General features: G+C 39.5%; 1 protein-coding gene and 1 long non-coding RNA gene across 2 annotated transcripts; one reads left to right on the forward strand and one right to left on the reverse strand.

Annotated features, from left to right (window-relative positions):
* The first annotated feature begins 2,762 nt into the window (after positions 1-2,762).
* GJA1 (gap junction protein alpha 1) lies at positions 2,763-12,507 on the forward strand. Its single transcript, XM_083830642.1, has 2 exons — positions 2,763-3,343; positions 9,429-12,507. The coding sequence occupies exon 2, from the start codon at positions 9,445-9,447 to the stop codon at positions 10,588-10,590; it is 1,146 nt and encodes a 381-aa protein (XP_083686768.1). The 5' UTR covers positions 2,763-3,343; positions 9,429-9,444; the 3' UTR covers positions 10,591-12,507.
* LOC310897243 lies at positions 11,739-18,550 on the reverse strand. The gene is made up of 2 exons (XR_014582160.1): positions 18,111-18,550; positions 11,739-17,533 (listed from the first exon to the last, which is right to left on the reverse strand). It is a non-coding gene; the product is annotated as an uncharacterized lncRNA (long non-coding RNA).
* Between the last annotated feature and the right edge of the window lie 281 nt (positions 18,551-18,831).

Here is an 18,831-nt window from a genome sequence, read left to right on the forward strand (position 1 = left end):
ACTAAATAATCCACTGGAATTGATAGTCCCTTCTGATAAGTCTGTGTAGAAAAGCAGAAGCAGTACTATGGGCTCTGAACTGTTTCATTGATTGAGCTGGGGATTTGTGATGGAGTGGACAGAAATCCTGTGAAAGTCCCCTCGAAGGTTTAGTCACGGACGGCACGGGATGGAGCTTGGGCTCTGGTGCAGCCTCTGGGTCGCAGTGTGAACATGCCCTTACTGACAGTGCCGTAGCCTGCCAAACCAAACACAAACAGGTTCTGCAGTCCTAGCATTGCCACGCTAAAAGATTGCTTCACAAGACAGTGCCACTTGCTCCAAAAGGCAGAATGTCAATGGAGGGCATTACTGGCCCCAGAGAGCTCTGGGCTCCCAAATCTTCAGTTCTGTGGTGTCTAAAGAGTCTGTATTCTGCAATATAAGGCTTCAAATCAAAGTGCAATTATTTTACCCGTCTCTTAATTAAAAACAGACTTGCAAATGTCTCAGGTCTGACACCTCCATGCTTTTCTCTTGAACACAGTTTCAGCTGAAGAGGGGTTCGTGTGAGAAACCATTTGTTCAGTCTGAAAAGCTTCTTTCCATTTGCGATGCAAATGAGTGCAAGACTTTTTGGTCAACTTGTGAAATTGTGGATCACTGCTGTTTCTGAAGCTGAATATGTTCTGATAAAAGGCTGTGAAACGTGATCATGGAGACATACTTCCAAACTCTTAAAGACATCTTCAAGGCATTTTTGTCAGGACTCATAATTCTTCCTAATTCTTCACTGTATCACAGTGGAGGCTTGAAATACTTTCTCTTTTCATGTGGATAATGCTGTATCAGAGCCAAGTGTTATGTTTATTATTGCTGCAAAATTATTCATCCCTAACATAGGTGTTTTACTTTTTTAAAGTGGACTTTGTGAGTGTTGGGCTTCTTGCTAATACTGTTTGTTTATTTAAGTGGAGAAATACTTCTAGGTGTTTCTTTTAAAAACAGAATGCTTGAATAATTGCAAAGCCAATACAGGAACGTGCAGGGAAAAATGCAAGATCAGGCAAGCTGGACCCTGTGATCTTTGAGAGCGAATGATAGCATTGTGTGGTTGCATGCTATAATTTAAGGGGTTGGGGGGGAAGGGAGTGTTTTGTTCTGCTGGTTTTTCTGTTTTTAGTGTGTGGTTCCCACTCCCACCCCCCGAAAAAGCACTGCTTTCCTAAAGGGCGGCTTTTTCAGCACAAACACATTGGACACCTCAAATCTCGTCTCTGCATCAGCATGCATGTTTCCATGTCGTTGGCACTTTATACTTTGCACTAGAATAATCAGAGTTTTAGGGAGCAGTAGCAGGAGCATTATGTGTACTCCACTCATTACCTACTCCACAGTCATGAAGACAGTGTGGCACTATGGTTTGTATATTACAACGTTTTAATTCTGAAGAAGGTCCCACCACCTTTTAAGAACAGAGCTCAATTTCTTCCTTTCCGCTTTCCCTTTCCTCAAGCTGTAAAGAGAAAAAGCAACCTTAAAACAACACTCAGAGAAGATGAAGAAAAAGTTTCTTTCTGCCATATGGCTTGGCCAAGCCATAAACTTTTACACTTTTTTTTTTGTGTAAAAAGGAAAAAAAAAAGCTGTCGAAACTAACAGCCAGAATCAAAGTAAAAGGGGGAAAGCTGGGGAAACAACCACCTTTGTCTGTAGCTGGAGGAAGGAGAACGGAAGGTGGACACTTCTAGTGTACTGGCTCTTCTTCTCAAACAGGAGGCAGTGTGGTCTGCTGCAAACGACTCCAGAGCAATAATGATTGTGTGCGTCTTTCGCAGCTTCAAAGCTCCCTGCCGAGTGCCTTTCTACAAAGGTCTTGTCTTAGTTCTCTCATCTAGTGAGTTCAGGGTGGAAAAAGGTTAGGCACAAGCTGCAAAAAATGAGCAGGAATATCTATGTTGTGTTATAGAGTGTAGTGTTCTTTACCTCAAGAATAAATTGTAAATGAGGAGCTTTACTTGGGAACCTCTCAATGGCCACTACTGGACTTCTCATCTTTCTTATAACCTTTAAAAAGAAAACAGAAAACACTGTTCCATACTAGTTAACATGGATGATCCCAGAAATATCCCATTAGAATAAGAGGAACTGAAACTCAAACAAGGCTGGTATGATCCGAAATGCAAAACTTCATTAAGAACTATCAAACCACTGACCGCATCTAGAGAAGCTCTTAAGCAACCCTGCAGAGGAGCTAATGCCCCATGACACACAAAGTACAAGACCGATTCCTAACGTAGTTTGGACTTCATGTGCGAGGAACTTAGCACACACACCAAAATAAATTAATCTCTCTTCTGCAGAAGAGGCATTTTGCAGGGAGCATTTAATCATGGACTGGTCAGGAGCAAAGCCAAACCAGCTTCATTCTGACTGAATAGATCAGCTTTGGAGAATGCTTTTATTCTGTAAAAATGAGTTGAAAAATTATCAGGAGCATTTCTTCTCACTGTTTAACTCTGAATTTCTGAACTGTGCTTTATTTTCTGAAATTTCCTGGAAAGAGTTTCCTGGAATGTGAGATCATTTCTTCATTTCTCCCATGGGATGCATGCACACACAGACACACAAGCAACAGTTAAAAAATGTGTGATGGATATATCCTGTTGAAACAAACACACCGGTCCTTGCGTGTACTTTCATGTGTGCACGTAAAGGAAATGGACCCGCGTAAACAAAGCGATACTAACAGCAAAACGTAAGGGGACTTGAGAGGGCTTTCTCTCTACACAGTCATCAGGAGACGGCGACAGCAGCCGGGCAGCCCAGCCCTAGCACCCGGGAGGTTGACGCCGGTCCCCCACCCGCAGCATCTTCCCTCTCAGGGCCAGGCTTGGGCCAGGGCGGGCCGGGGACCGGGGGCTGGGGGCCGGGGGCCGGGGGCCTGCCCTGGCCGCGGTTTTGTTGCATCAGCAGGAGCCGACCTGAAGGAGCTCACGCTCTCCTCCTGGCCGTCCTCGTTTTTGCTGTGCCGTCAGTTCTCGCCCTCCTCCCCCACCTTCCTCCTCTCCATTTGCAGAGTGCCCCTCCTCCTGGGCTGCTACCCCTCCTTTTCCCCTCCTCTTTCACAGTCAGAGGCTTGAAAACTTGTTAAAAGCTCTCCCAGTGTTCCAAGTTAGAAAAAACTTTTACGAGGTATCAGCACTTTTCTTTCACTAGTGGGGAAGGAAGGATGAAAAATACAAAACAGCAGTAGACTTTTAAAGTTTAAATAGACAGGTCTGAGTGCCTGAACGTGCTCTTCCATTTTACTTTAACCCTCCAGAGAAGTATCCTGATCCAGCTTCACTGCTGATCAGCAAGGGTAAGTTGAAAGTTTTCCTTTCTCATCTTTTTGTGTATACCTTTTTTTTTCTAAAAACTTTCTTTCCACTCTAAGAACTTCGTGTTATTTCGCTGATGGTTGAACTTGTTGGGGAATACAGAACAAAACAAAACAAAGCGTGCGTTCTCCTAAAGGTTTAAACTTACAGGGATTATTCTTTGCTTCCTTTTGTCATATTTTTATACACTTCTGAAAATACGACCCGACTGCAACTTCTAACCATGCTCCATTGAGAGAGGAACTGCGGTGAAGTTATGCCTGCACAGCTGGGACGCAGACTTGTTGCTTGTGTTTCAGTGAAATCGCTGCTGTGTACTTGTCTCTGCCTAAATGAGCTCCTTTAAAGGGAAAAAAAAAAAAACTAAAAAAAAAAAAACAACTTAGGTGCTCTTCACTCTCTTCCGTTGCACTGAAATCCCACCAGAAGTTTGTAGCAGTGAGACCTTGTCCCCAGTGCGCCCCACTTATGCCCAACGCATTTGGCTTCCCTATGGCAGCCCCGACTGATGCCGACTCGCTTGTGCAGAGCAAGGTTCTTAATTAGGTGCTTTGTTAAATGCTGCAGCTACCAAACGTGGTGACTTTCACGTGGTCTTTCTGATGATTTTTCCCCTTTTCTTTGAAAACAGATGTGATAAAAGCCAGACGTGGGTTACGGAGTTTTAACCTAGTTTGTATATAGTTACTCTGTTTTAGCAACCTCAGTAAAGGGATTTTAGAGAAGGAATGTGAGATATCATGATATGCCTTACCACGTTGGCAATGTCTGTGAAAGTCTTGGGTGGATATAAATGAAAGTTATCTAGGAAGAGCTGTGAAAGAATATACACAATATGTGTCATAATCCCAATATGACACATTCCTTTTATATTACCTTGAAGGCTTAAATACTTTCAAAACGTGGGGAAGAGGAATACTTGAGCAGCATCTCTTGGAGAACTCACAAGCTTTTTAAATTGCAAGACTTGGAGTGATTTCATATTGCAGTTGTTGCTTGCTGCTTGCCAGCAGTGAAAGAACAACATGAAAAAGGAAACAGAAGGAGAAAGGACCTTCAGCTGAAATACAAAGCACGGGATCTATCTTATCAAGTAGCACGCTCTACTCTTTAAACAAGAATATTGTGTGCTTATGTCCGTCCTTACGTTTTGCCTCATGATAACCAGCAAGCCATGTGTAGGGGCATATTTTGTCTGAGGAACTCCTTTAAACTTTTGTACATGAAATTCCTGAAAGCGTATGGTAATGGGGATAAAAAGGTCCTACGAACACCTTGTGCCTGACTTTTGTGTGTGCTTGCATGTGCGTTAGCATATAGGGAGCAAGTTGGAGGACTGGTGTGAAGCTTTCATCCTGCCATTTTAACATCTGGACAGCACACTACACTGGAGAATTTAAGCCTCTAGTCTTTGAGATGTTTACTGAAGTGTTTCCTTCAAAAACTTCAAAGCCAAACATTGGCGCTGACCCATGATACCTAACAAGCATACAAATGGGAGAAGGGTGAGCGGCAGGCTGAGTTCAGGAGGAGGAAGAGAGGGACACACAGGATTTGATTTGTGACATAAATCTGAATGCTTATACGCTCAGGAGTGCAAACAGATTCAACATTGTAAAGTTATCTCAGCTTCCACGTAATGCAAGCCTACAAGATTAGTTTTATTTGTCTGTGAAATGAACGCCAGTTTAGGCCAAGGATTCTTGTGGGCATGGGGAAGGTTAGATGACATTGAGCAATATCTGTTTCATCAGATACATTTCTCTCCTTCCCTAGTCTCTGGTACACCCCACCCCCCCCTCCCATCCCCCCCAGATGTTACCCACAGAATATATCTCTCGTGGAGGCATCTGGTCTGTTGCTTATTCTATACACGTACTTGTTAGAGTTCCAAATTTCAAAATCTGCAAGTATGAACGTCAGAGGGCCCGAGGCCCCCTCAAGGAATTCGGCATTTCTTTTAGTTCCAGCGTGAGTCAGAAGAGGGATGAATTTGGGCAATAACGTAGAGGGTAGACATGACCTGTACCATTAGAGAGTTTTCAAGAAACTGCTTCTGGCTGCTTTGGGTCCTTGTGCAACTATGTTTTAGAAGTGAATTGGCTGTAGAGAATATTACATGGGAGAGGCAAAGTCTATGGGAAGATCCACTGGTGTCTGACCACCAACAATACCAACAGACAATGAAGAAAGCAGACAGCTGAGACACTTGAAATTCTACTTACTGCAGCCATTTAGAGCGTAATTTTTGTCCAGAAGATTAAATGAACAGCACCTTTCCTTTAAAAGACAGTTGCTAATTTTTGTGAGATTTCAGGAAACTATCTTCCCCTATTCCAATCCATCTAAACGCCTTCAGTTGTACATCTCAGCTGCTTTCTCTCCAGTGCTGGTTACTTTTGGGAAATGCTCAAGTTGGTTGATGTTCAAGGTCCAGAAGCTTCTCTTTTGCTGACTACTTAATTTTTATGTGTGCTTGAATTTTTGTAGGAAAACAAAAACTTTGTTCTGTTTCTGACTGCTTCAGCTGCACAATCCTGTTTTAGATCCCACTCTAAACCCTTACTGCTGTTCCGTCCACTAGCATGTGACCTTCTAACACTGTAGTCAGACCTGGACATGTTACCACAGCACTGAGTTTATATTATTCTTCCTGAAAAATATGAACCAGATGGCATGATGAATGTTGTCCACAAAAAATAGTTCTAGAATTTCTTAATTGTGGCTTACAAATCAAATTTCTTATATATGTGGTCATCCAAAACCCTTTACAGATGAATGCTGTCATATCTCCTGCTACTCTCTTTTTTTTTGTTTGTTTTTTTTTCTTTCTTTCCCTGTCTTTACCCACACACAGTAGAAGCTGGCAGAAATCCACTTTTAAAAAGGTTAATAGGCCTGCATTGGTCCAACTCAAATAAATAAATAAATAAATAATCCTGTAAGTAATAATCAGTAAGAACTCATGGAATGCACATACGCATCATCATCACCCATATCCTTAAATTCCTGAAGTGCTGAAATTGTACCAGTAAATCGGGTCAAGCTGTGTTATTTAGTGGAACTGTTAAAAAGAAGTTTAATTGTTAAAAAGAGACCTGAAGGCCAAATAAATAGTTTTAAAGGTAATCTTCCATCAATTTCAAAGTATTTACAAAACTAAAATACTTAAATATTTGTTTGATGAAGAACATCTTTTTATACCTAGTAAAAATATTTTGTAATAAGTTAATAAAAATGGTATTTCAGTGTTCTGAAATTGAACAAGTTAGATCCGATGAATGAGTTTTCTCTAAAGCAAAATAAAGTACTGTGTTTCATAAAGCAACAGAATCCACTTAAGCAGAGGAATAATGTATTTGTGCCACCACAAGGTTATCTGATTAACAGCACAATGTTTTGAATTGATGTGGGTTATCGCTGGCAAAGGCTAGTGTGTAACTGATCTCTTAAAAAAAAAAAAAGTTTTTTTTTTTCAAAACTATGTATGAGTAATTCAAGCATGGAATGTTTCCTCCTGGAGTTTATATTGCCAGAGGATATAAATGAAGCTTAGTAATTTTGCATGCTGAAGCAAATTAAAAAATAGGTAGTAAATTCTCAAAATATCGCAGGTGTGGGATTAAGTAGGTCAAAACTGAAGTAAATCATGTTACTTTAATGGACCAGAGTGGAGTATAATTAAAAAACAAACAACATATAGCTGCCTAGAAATAACACGTCCTCTGTTTTCTTAATCAAACTTTCAATCTGAAATAACATTTAGGCAGTAAAAAAATACATAGAGTCTGAGGAAAGTCTGTCAGTGCAGTAGTTTCAAATCATCAGAAAGCTGACTAATTAAATCAAGAAGCTGTTACTTGAAAAAGGCTCCTTCTGTCCACTTCTAGGACATGGAGAAAATAGTTTGCCTTTAAAACAAACTTCACATGTTGTATAGTTACAGACTGTTCTCTGTTTCAACAATCTCAGCTTGAGGAGCAACGTGGTAACATTGCATTCCAGCCTTTTCAGAGACCTCCATGCTCATGTGCTGACTCCTTTCCTACCAACCTGAACCAATAAAGACAAACTAATCTTTCCGGGGAATGACTAAACCTTGGAAAGACTAAAAGAATATGTCAGAGAGAAACACATTGTATATCTCTCCCAGTGAGGCTTCCAGATTTAAAAGTCTGAAGAAGACCTCATCCGTTGATGGGACTTCAGTCATGTGAAGAACTAATTATGTGAGGAAGGGTCTGAACACCCCAGTAGGTAAACTTCCTCTACACTTCAGAGCAAGCTGACTAAATGGAGAAATGGCCCTGGGATATTTTGCAGGAGTTCAAAGATAATTGTCATCTCTGAGCTCTCGGAGCAAGTACTTTAAACACTTGTCTCCCATTATTCTCTCAGACTCTTTCCGATGGCAAAAAAGACGGTGTATTTTTATTTATTTATTTTTATTTGGCATAGATTATTATGATTGAGTTTGCCAAATTTATAATCTTGTGTTTCCAGTGACTCACCACTTCTTGAAAGAAAATCTCCTTGGTGCTAAAATTTCCTATTTTATGAATTATCCAGAAAAGGTTTTATTGTCTTTTTTTTTTTTTTTTCTTCTTCTATAAATGACCTTCACTAGGGAATATATCCATGATGTGATGGGAAGGAAATCATTTGAACATTGTCAAAACTATTAATACTGGGAAGAGATTACTCAGCATGCACTGAACAAATACCTCTGCCGAGCAACATTTACTTTAAAAAGGAAGATTTTTGCTTATTTTTTTTCTTTTAGGTGCCCAATTTCACATGTTTATTCATGTGGGGCAAGCTAAAATGTAAGTTTTTGTCCAGAAAAGATTACCATTTTCAAGTTCGTAAAATCCCTGCAGTGAACTTTGTTTTTCCTAGGAATCTAGAATGTCAAGTTAGAATATTTCACTTGTTTTATGTCACCCTGTGTATTTCCAGATATGCCCAAGAAGCTGCGTGTGTCCCAGAATGCACACTTTAAACTCAAGTTGAGAGAGACAATTTAAACTTGCAGTGTTCAACATTTGGAATGCAAACTGCACGCCAGCCAGGAGTTGCCTTAAAAACAGAAAGTGCTCGTTTACCTTTTTTTTTTTTTTTTTTTTTCTGGCTAGATCTTTTTTCCTTTCAAAGCAAAGTGAAGGAATTTAAATGTAAAAAGATGCAAATACAAAGCTGAAATGACAATAAATTAAGCAAGACACAGATAGCTAGGAAACCAGTTCTTCCAATGTAGTGACATGAGCTTATCTGCACCTGATGTATTTAATATTTTTGGTTCCTTCATAAAAATATGGGTAAAGAATACTGATGTTGATCTTTGTGCTGCAAATACTAATGCATACATTTAGTTTAGATAGCAAGTTCTTTTTTCTGAAGTTAAGTATAGTAAAAACTTTGCATCATTAAGAACTATACTCTTAAATGTATCACACAAAGTAACTTGTGCAATAGCTGAGTTTAATGTTGCTATAGGAAATTTAGCACACATTTGCAATGATTAAATTTTTGGTATCTGACCATAGTATAGACTTAGTACATTTTGTATTTAGGTTATACTATGTTTTGCTTTTCTATTCACTTAAAAGAGTGAATATAAAAATCACCATGAATGAGCTACACATGAGCAAGAGAAATCTTTCATTTATTCTTAACATATTCAGGCAGCGCCATTAAGTATTTCCACATCCTGCTTCAGTAGTGTGTCACAGCTGTTTTCTGCCTGAGGCAGGTACTGGTCATTGAACTGAGGCTGCCACCAAGAAGGCTGGTTTGAGCAAACCACAGTGGCAGCGAAGGGTTTTCATGGACTTCTTGAAAACTGAAGTGAAATTAGAAACCTTTTTTCACTGTGTTCTGAGACATAATATAATATTTATCTTTGAAGTTTCCCTTCCCACTCTGCCAGCAACTTAACTAAAACACATGAATTAAAACAAAATTGCACCACTGCACTGTTAGCATTGATCTGTGTGATTCAGTACATCAAAAGTATTAAAGAGCTGTCTCAACCATCACTATTTTTTTCTTTGTTTCGTTCTTTAGCCAGCATCCCGTGAAGATGGGTGATTGGAGTGCCTTGGGAAAACTTCTTGACAAGGTTCAAGCTTATTCTACTGCAGGAGGGAAAGTATGGCTGTCTGTCCTCTTTATTTTCCGAATCCTGCTACTGGGGACAGCAGTCGAGTCTGCTTGGGGAGATGAACAGTCTGCTTTTCGGTGCAACACTCAGCAGCCTGGTTGTGAGAACGTCTGCTATGACAAGTCCTTTCCTATCTCCCATGTGCGCTTCTGGGTTCTGCAGATCATATTTGTGTCTGTACCAACACTCTTGTACCTGGCACATGTGTTCTACGTGATGAGGAAAGAAGAGAAGCTGAACAAAAGAGAAGAAGAGCTCAAGGTGGTCCAGAATGATGGTGTCAATGTGGATATGCACCTCAAACAAATAGAAATTAAGAAATTCAAGTATGGGATTGAAGAGCATGGCAAGGTGAAGATGCGTGGGGGACTGCTCCGTACATACATTATCAGCATCCTTTTTAAATCTGTCTTCGAGGTGGCTTTCTTGCTGATACAGTGGTACATTTATGGGTTCAGCCTGAGCGCCATCTACACCTGTGAGCGAGATCCATGCCCACATAGAGTGGACTGTTTCCTCTCCCGTCCAACTGAGAAAACCATCTTCATCGTCTTCATGCTGGTAGTGTCTTTGGTGTCTCTTGCGTTGAACATCATCGAGCTTTTCTACGTGTTCTTCAAGGGTGTCAAGGATCGTGTGAAAGGGAAAACCGACCCCTACTCCCATAGCGGCACCATGAGCCCTTCCAAGGACTGTGGCTCCCCCAAATATGCTTATTACAATGGGTGTTCCTCACCAACCGCCCCCTTGTCTCCCATGTCTCCCCCAGGGTACAAGCTGGTTACCGGAGACAGGAACAATTCCTCCTGTCGTAACTACAATAAGCAAGCTAGTGAGCAAAACTGGGCCAACTACAGTGCGGAGCAGAACAGGATGGGGCAGGCTGGCAGCACCATCTCCAACTCGCATGCCCAGCCCTTCGACTTCCCCGATGAGCACCAGAACACTAAAAAACTGGCGTCAGGACACGAGCTGCAACCCCTCACCATTGTGGACCAGAGGCCTCCCAGCAGAGCCAGCAGCCGAGCCAGCAGCAGGCCCCGACCTGATGACCTGGAGATCTAAGCTTCTTGCTGCAGTACTTGCTCGACTATGAAACGACATGCATTGGAAGATGCAGTCAGTGCTGATCTTGTTCCAGTGGAGGTGGTACTTAACAGTCTCAAGCAGGAGATTTTAACAATCATGTTTAAAAAAAGAAAAAAAGAAAAAAAAAACAACAACAAAAACAAACAAGCAAACAAACTTTTAAAATTCTTGCTGTTTTTTGGGGGGGATGTGGGGTTGGTGTGGGGTGGTACAATACACATTGGTATTTAATGTAGCTGGTTTAAAGAATTTAAATACTAAAAAAGAAAAAAAAAGGAAAAAGATAAGTAGTCATTACTAAGGTAGGGGGTTGTTTTTCTAGAAAGGCTGTAAATATCTGAGTGTATGTGTATGTGCGTACTATTGTGTTTGTTTCTAAAGAATCTTCTAAAACCCAATAATAACTGAACTCACATTTGTCAGGGTGAAGTGCTGTCTGAAGATGAAAACGTTTTTCCTATTCAACAAGCAAAAAATCCAGGATTGCCTCTGATCATTTCCCTGTCAAGAACATTCCATTCTTTAAAAGTGCACTTTGAAGGTAAACTTTTCTGCATGGTCCTCCAGGTTGTTGAAAGGCTTCTGTGAGGACAGTCTACAACTCAAATTTCAGACATGGCCCGCCAGGAAGTACTTTGGTCACCTGCTTTTCCAGCCCTTCATGCAGGTAGATTTTGTGATGTGCGTAAGTGGGTTGGCTCCACGCTCGTAGAACCAGCAACCACACACTCTTGTCCACAGTAATATTCATGTCCTGCTGCTCACGTACAATCTAATTAGCATCATATAAAACCCAGTTTGCTGCCACTTGCAGATTTAAGCGTTAAGACAGGCAAGTAACTGACTTTAGTGAATTTTGTCACAGCTTTATGTATTTTAAGGGTGTACATATGTGTGTGGACATGGAGGTAAAGGTATACACAAAACACGCTCAGAAGCATATGTTGAGAAGCATACGCACACACTTTACTTGCAGTTGACACTTTCTTGTGGATATTGTAAAGATATGGGCCACTATGGTGTTTACATTCTCTGATTCCTTCAATGCAAGTGAAGCACGTCATATATTTTTTTAATTCTATATAATATTTTCCATGTATCCTAAATGGATGCTTTTTAAAAAATAAAAAATAAAAAAGGGCCTAATCCTGGATGTCTTGCTCTGGAAAATCTCTCTTTTAAGTCAGTGGGAGTTTTGCCTGAACAAAGTCTACAGGATCAAGCCCAAGATGTAGCGAAACATGTTCTTGCTGGCATGAATGATTTTCTTTTGTAGAAGTTAGGGATGGAAAAGACCCATTAGGTCATCTAGCCAATCTCCCTGATAGGTAATAATGATGCTTGAATGATAGAAGTTGTAGTACTGTAAGCAAGCTTTAGTCTTATTTGAGAAACTTAGAAGAAATGCTTTGTGCTGGATTAATAATAAAATATGCCTACATGACTTTTGCAGTAACTGGTATTTTTCTTGTACTAAATATTCACATTTACTGAACTGTAATGTCCACTCTAAGTTTGACAGTTAGGTCTTTCTAGATGGCTCTAGCAACTTTAGTGTTTACACTTAGGTTTTGTTTGAAATGCAAGTGAAGTTGATTTTAAAAGAGTACAATTCTAGCTAATTTATTTGAAATATATGCTAAAGAAATCTACCAGTTTCTTCAAATGCATTGCCTCTTAGCTGAACACAGATTGACCAAGGAAATACATAGCTTGGTTTCATTTTGCAGCAACACAGATAAGTGGTTTCATTTACTACAATATATTAATTTGTTTGACATTCCATGTTAAACTACTGTTGTGTTCAACTTCATTGCATGTTTGCAACCTTAGTCCATCAGATCATGTTGTCTGGAGAACATTAGTCAATAAAGTTTTAATTTAGTATAAATATATCTTCTAATTGTCTTTTACTGTTTTATATGTCCATATATCTTTCGTTTCAGTATTATAATCCAAACTCCTTCCTTCCCTCTTCATTTTCCCCCTGCCTTTCAGCAGTAGTCTTGATTTAATCCATCTGGATTTACTTTGCATTGAAATTTCACAAGAACAAATTCAGATACCCTCACAACACTGGAAAAATAAGCATTGTTTGTGACACTCCTGGAAAAAAGTCAGGCTCAGCATGAACTACTGTAATGCAAGTCTTGCCATGAGCTTCAGAATATATATAATTATTTCCAAACTATTATAAAAAATATAACAGTATGACACTGTCACACAATTTTTAAAGCATTTTTCTTATGCAGCCTAGATTGTACATTATGAAATCATTGCCCCACATTTACATTTCTGCGTGCAATCAGACTGTTTGACTGACAGTCAGTTTGAATTTCTGGAATAAAATCCTCAGCCTTTCAGATTCAGTGGGAGCAAGGTACTGATTTTGATAAGGCTGAGATTTCATATAAGGGTTACTGCTTCACCTTTTTGGTCCCTGTCACTAATGAAGATGCCCAGTGCTTTGCTTTCCTGCATTAGACTCTGAAAGAAAGATGGTTCAACTCATTTTTATGTGAAAAATCAAAATATAATGATCATGCAGTTATCACACAGCTTTCAACTTTAAAATTTGTTTGGTGTTTTAAGTCCAAATTTCCTACTAGTAAAGAGGGGGAAAATAAGCAGGACAATGCTAGTGGGTTCACGACTAGGAGAGATACTATACAAGCACAAACACAAGGAATGACTCCTTGAAGTGTTTCTTAAATAACAACAATGAGTCATTTTAAGCTGGCTTGTCCTAGTTCATCTGTACAAAGGGAAGAACATTCCAAGCATTTTGTGAGGATCATCCCCTTGGGAAGGTGGGTACAGAAACATCCAGAGAAGGGCTCACCCTGAGACAAAATCTAGTGTCTCTTAGACAGGCTGATTGTCAGGTACATCCCAAACTATGGACTCAGTTCCTTCAGGCATCTTGGACAGCTGATATAAATTACCACTGCAGTGCCAAGGCTGTCTGAGTCATTTTTGGTGGTAAGTGTGCTTAGGGCCAATTCTCCCACCTAGGTTTATTTTTGTGGAGTATATTTCTTGTACACTTAAAAGTCATTACAGAGATATAATGTTGTGTGCCACTGGTCCAATTCTTTATAAACTTTCTCCCGGTGCATCTGCGTAGCAGCAGTTGCATTCTCTCTGCAAATGAGGAAAAATATTGTGTGATATGATTCTAGCGCATATTGCTAAACCTCTCTAGAAGGATATGTTAGATACTGAATTCAGACTGGAAAAGGTGTTGTAAAAATACACATTTCACAAAATATCAAAAAAAAAAAAAAAGGATTATGAACAAATCAACTGCAAGAAAAACAAAATTCAAAACCTGTTAAGTACTAAAAGCTTGGGTTGATGTTTTGTGTAGAAGTATTTTGAAAAAAGGCAAATTTACCCTAAGGCCTCCACCCTGCCCCAGTAATTTGAAAAGTCTGTAAAGAGTAAAGTTAGAAGGATAAAAGTTAAAGACAGCCTGAAATCTATATGCAGATCATGTAATTTCAAGATGTTTTAAATACAGTGAGCACACACTGGAGGTTCTTTCCTATTTTAGAAATGAAATTTCCATATTTAAAGTGGAAACTATTATGGCCTGCAGTAGTAGTTTGAGAACCAGGACAAACTTTCTGAGTGTACCTGTCACACCCTCTGAAACCAGTCATTTTTAAATGATGTAGTCATCTTACTGTTTCAGAAATAAGGCTGTTAGCAATGCTGCTATGTTACACAGGATGACCAGCTCCCTTGCGTATAGCCATCATGCTGGCATTTCCCTCCAACTTTCTCTGCAACTTGGTATTGATCCAATAGAATAATAATAATAATAGTAATAGTGATGTAAATATTTGACTCTTGGAACTCGGATCTGGGAGTTGATCCAGATCTGAACTTACCTTGACTGGTTCATGTGGAGTTCTGAGTATGTCAGGTCAAAACCTCTTCCAGTATTGATTATGGCTGTTTCTAACTCACTAGGTCAGGGCTTCTTTTATCTATTCTTGTAATTCCTCAGTGATTACTACTGCTCCATTTTCCAGAATACAAACAAAATAAAGCAGAGAATAGGATTTACCTGTCTATATAGTAGACAATATAATTTTCTTTTCTCTGTTTACTGCTAATCCAGACCTGGCAGTACCTGGCTTTCTACTGAGCTCATGAACCACTCTAATATACAGTATTTTTAAAATGTGGTGTATTATACTATTAGTCATATTGACCATAATCTCCTTGAAGATGTCTTCCTTTCCTTCTCATGCTATTAACTCCAGATATTTGCAACTGAATCTACCAAAGGATTCAGATGACCGAGGTGGGATGAATGGCCCTTGAGGATTTCTCTGCCAAACAAGCAAACAAACATAACAAAACAAAACAAAACAAAACAAAATGCTCAGACAGCACAGAGTTGTTGAAGCTACTCCTTTATTACTTTCATTTCTACTGCCAACATAGGCAATAACGTCAGAAGCATAAGCCACACCTGAGAAACCACTACCTAGACGTATTCTCTGTCCCAGTCCCTTGAACTATTTGAGGGTCCTCTATTTTATTGTAATTTATGAGCAAGACTAGTTTTGCACATAATGGCTCCAGAAAGAGAGCACTACAGGATTAGCTCTACGAAGGCATGACTGCCTTTCCCTGACTTAAACCACATGCTTTTGACTATGCCCAAGGACATATTCACACCCAGACTGTCCATCCTGAAAAGTGTGTCAGATGAAAATTACATGATGCTAGTGCATCGCTAGATTAAAACAGGAAGAACTCATTGGTCCATCTACTTATTTCAAAGGTATTTTGGTAGACACACAAAAAAAGAATGCTTGTTTTAAACTTGTCTTAAATGCTTCCTAACATATAGCACTATGAGGAGACTCTGTGAAGCCATACAAACACTCTGCATGTATGCACCCTAAGCATTATCTATGTGTACTATGTCTAGAAGTTATTTAAATAGACACAGCTGCTCAGTGATCTGGTAAGATTAACAGCCTCCAAAATGGCTGCCCTCACTCTTTTCTCATGGTAGCCAAAATGCTGCATCCAGTTTACTGGCATGCTGGAATTTGCAATGCAAAGACACCCTGGGCAAAGACAGACTTGTTTTCACAGGGTTCCTTTTAAGTGCTGAAGAAGCATAATGCTAGAAGCTAGAGGCAGAGATTCCGGGACAGGCTGTACTGGGTTAGTAATAGACAGTAAGTGGAGTCAATCAATCACAAGTAGAGGCTTTCTCGTGACTGTGGACTCTCCTGTCATTTCAAAAGACTAAGTCTCTGCTACTATGTTGAAAAGATGTGAATAATAAAATGAGACGTGAGCTTAGACTCATATAAAAGGGAAAATGTTCAGACATTTAAATTGCTCCTTGAAGCAAGCCTAGACCACAGTTGCATACTGCCCATTAGAATTGACATGAAACCTAAGAAAATATTCACAAGTTACTGTGTTTCGCTCATTTAAATCAATGTAAAAGTTCATTTCAATTTCAGAAATAAACAGATTGGATCCATAAAGATGTAATTATGACTTCTAATTTTCATTAATATAGCTGTTAAGGGAAAGCATATAGGTATAAGCTATTAAGTCTCGAATGAATGACCACTTGAATGTGTGCAATCATACTATTTCCTCACAACTTTCTTTTTACTGTAACTCAGAGTAGAGGCAAGTTTATGAAAAAATAATCTAAGGGTTTCCTTTTTTTTAACAAGCAGACAAATTCTGTAAATGTAATGAAATTCATAAGGGAGTGTAGAGTATTGTATAACGTGTCTAACTCATCTGGGCTGAGGAATGAAATCTTCACTTTGCCTCTCATCCTTTTTGGAAATGTTTTCATATTCCAGACACCTGAGCAGTTTTTCCATGCTGCTGAATGTGCCTCTGTTCTCACTAGCTCTTCTGTGAGCTTTGCTTGGATCGGAGTCTTTGTATCCTCCTCTTTTTCCTTCTTTTTCCATCCAGCTGTGTAGGGGAAAGCATGAGCAACCCCAAATATGTAAAGAAATATAATGATAACCAATACCAAAACAGTGCAAACATGGAATATTCGATTCTCTTTTACACATCTACAACTAACTGAGTAGGAAAACAGAACAGAAAATTTCTTAGGGGATTAGAAAAGCCTTTGGATACTTTGGCATCTTAAAACCACCAGTCCTTGTTGAGCCAGGCATTTTCAGTCTCAGCTTTTGCTGAGTCATAAAGTTCACTGCCTTTGAAGACTGAAGTATCCTGGCTCAAAACTGAAGTTGTTCTGGAAAAGTTCAAACCTTCGCTAATGACCATATTTGCATGCTATTCTCAGTGGCATTTACATATAATAGGACAGCCTCCACAGGGAGGCCTCTTCAAAACACAGGCTCTGCTTACACTTTGAATTTTCCCAGTTTTTATCTATGCATCATTACTTCAAAGTGTTTTGCTGCAAGTACTCTGCCATATATTTGGGAGACACATCGTGGTTGTTTGAAACCTGAGTATTCAGCCACCTGTGAGATTGTCACCTGGCTTTTGTGTGTGTAGGCAAAGTGGTATTACTCAGGCGAGAATCCTACCTGGTCCAAGCTGGCATACTTCTGTTGTGGCCAAGGAGGTTCTGTTGAGTGACATGAGGTGAAAACCCTGCTCTGAGCTTTACTTTGTACCTTCTTCTTTTATTAAAGTCCTTGTAGTTTTATTTCAGGAGCAGACAGAAGATCCAAACATGAATCCATGGGCCTTGTGCAAATTGCTGAGGTCTAAAACGATCTCAGGAATTTCTGCCGCTTCCATTTTGGTTGTTGGCACCCAGCAATTCTGTGGCTTTTGACCTGGCTATAGAGCTCCATCCTTGAGTTTGAGGTTGGATATTCAATCAGTGCTATCAAAGTGTGTGCATGTTGGCAGTGTGAGTCTGGATTATTTCCTGTAGGATTTGAAAGAATCAAAGCAAAATAGTCAGCCACCATTCCTTGCTGTGAATAGCTGTAAAAGTGTGAAGGGATTTCTACATGAATGCTAGTGAAAACTATAGAAATTCATCCCTCTTCCATTTTAGCTCTGTCTTCAGCTGGGAACTGTAATATCCTGTTAATTTCCTTTGTCTTCTACACTCCTCCCATGCAGCCATCTTCTCCCACCACCCACATCCTATTTGCATATCACTTATGCAACAGGTATTTAGTGTTTTGTACTGAAAATGCTCTCTGTAGTGATTATTTTCCTCTTGCATCGTGTGGTAATGAGCACTCCAATGTCTTAGAACACCCTGCTTAATTAAATATTCATTAATTTACAAATTTGTGTTTCTCTTATTTCACAGCATTTTGTTCAGAATTAATCTTACAGGTGTTAACAACTATAACTAAGTTTTGGCTGACAGCTTAAAAAGTCATTTTATATCTTCCATTATAGCAGTCCACACTTGCTTCAATGACTTTCTTTTTGACATTATTTTATAATTAAGGAAGACAGTAGAGGAGCTGAGGGCGCTAGTTACCTACCTTACCCAGCTGCACAGATGCAGTGAAAGTGCAAGGACATGGAGTTCCTCCAAATCTTCCTCCAACCTCAGTCCCAAAGGAACTTAAAGCTAGGCTTACTGTAATGATTGTGAACACTGTATAAATAATAATAATAATACCTAGAATTGCACTGATACAGCACTTTTCATCTTCAAAGAACTTTGAAAACCTTGTGTAATTAGCGTGCTACAGAGTCATCTTGTATGATACTGCACAAACTCCAGTTCTACCCACTGTGGGAGCCAAAAAGGGAATCTGAACAGCCACAGAAATTATACATAACCTCCATTATCACTAAAAGATTAAATAGAAAATGCTGAACAAGGATATTTCAGTACTCCATGAAGGAGGAGTATCCACAACTAGGAGGAAGCCAGTCTCCCTAAGATAAGGAAACAGGAAAGTTTTCTTTGCTGGTAATCTACTACTTCAGATCTCTAAACACATTTTACCTTGAACTTTGTCTCAGTCAAGCTGGCAACAGATCACAGGTAGATTATCTCATTACAGGGAGTCTTCATCTTCATGTGACTTGAATATATCCATCCTTCTTTTATTAAAAAAGCTTTAATATGAAGAAGTCAAAAGGGGTGCAGACATAATAAATAGAAAATTATATATGTTTCTACAGACTTTAGTGAGACTCCCGGGGAACAACTTATCTATAGTATACCATCAGAAATTGACGATCCAGCTGAGC

Source organism: Anser anser (genome assembly GCF_964211835.1).
Source record: "Anser anser genome assembly, chromosome: 3".
Classification (NCBI taxonomy): domain Eukaryota; kingdom Metazoa; phylum Chordata; class Aves; order Anseriformes; family Anatidae; genus Anser; species Anser anser.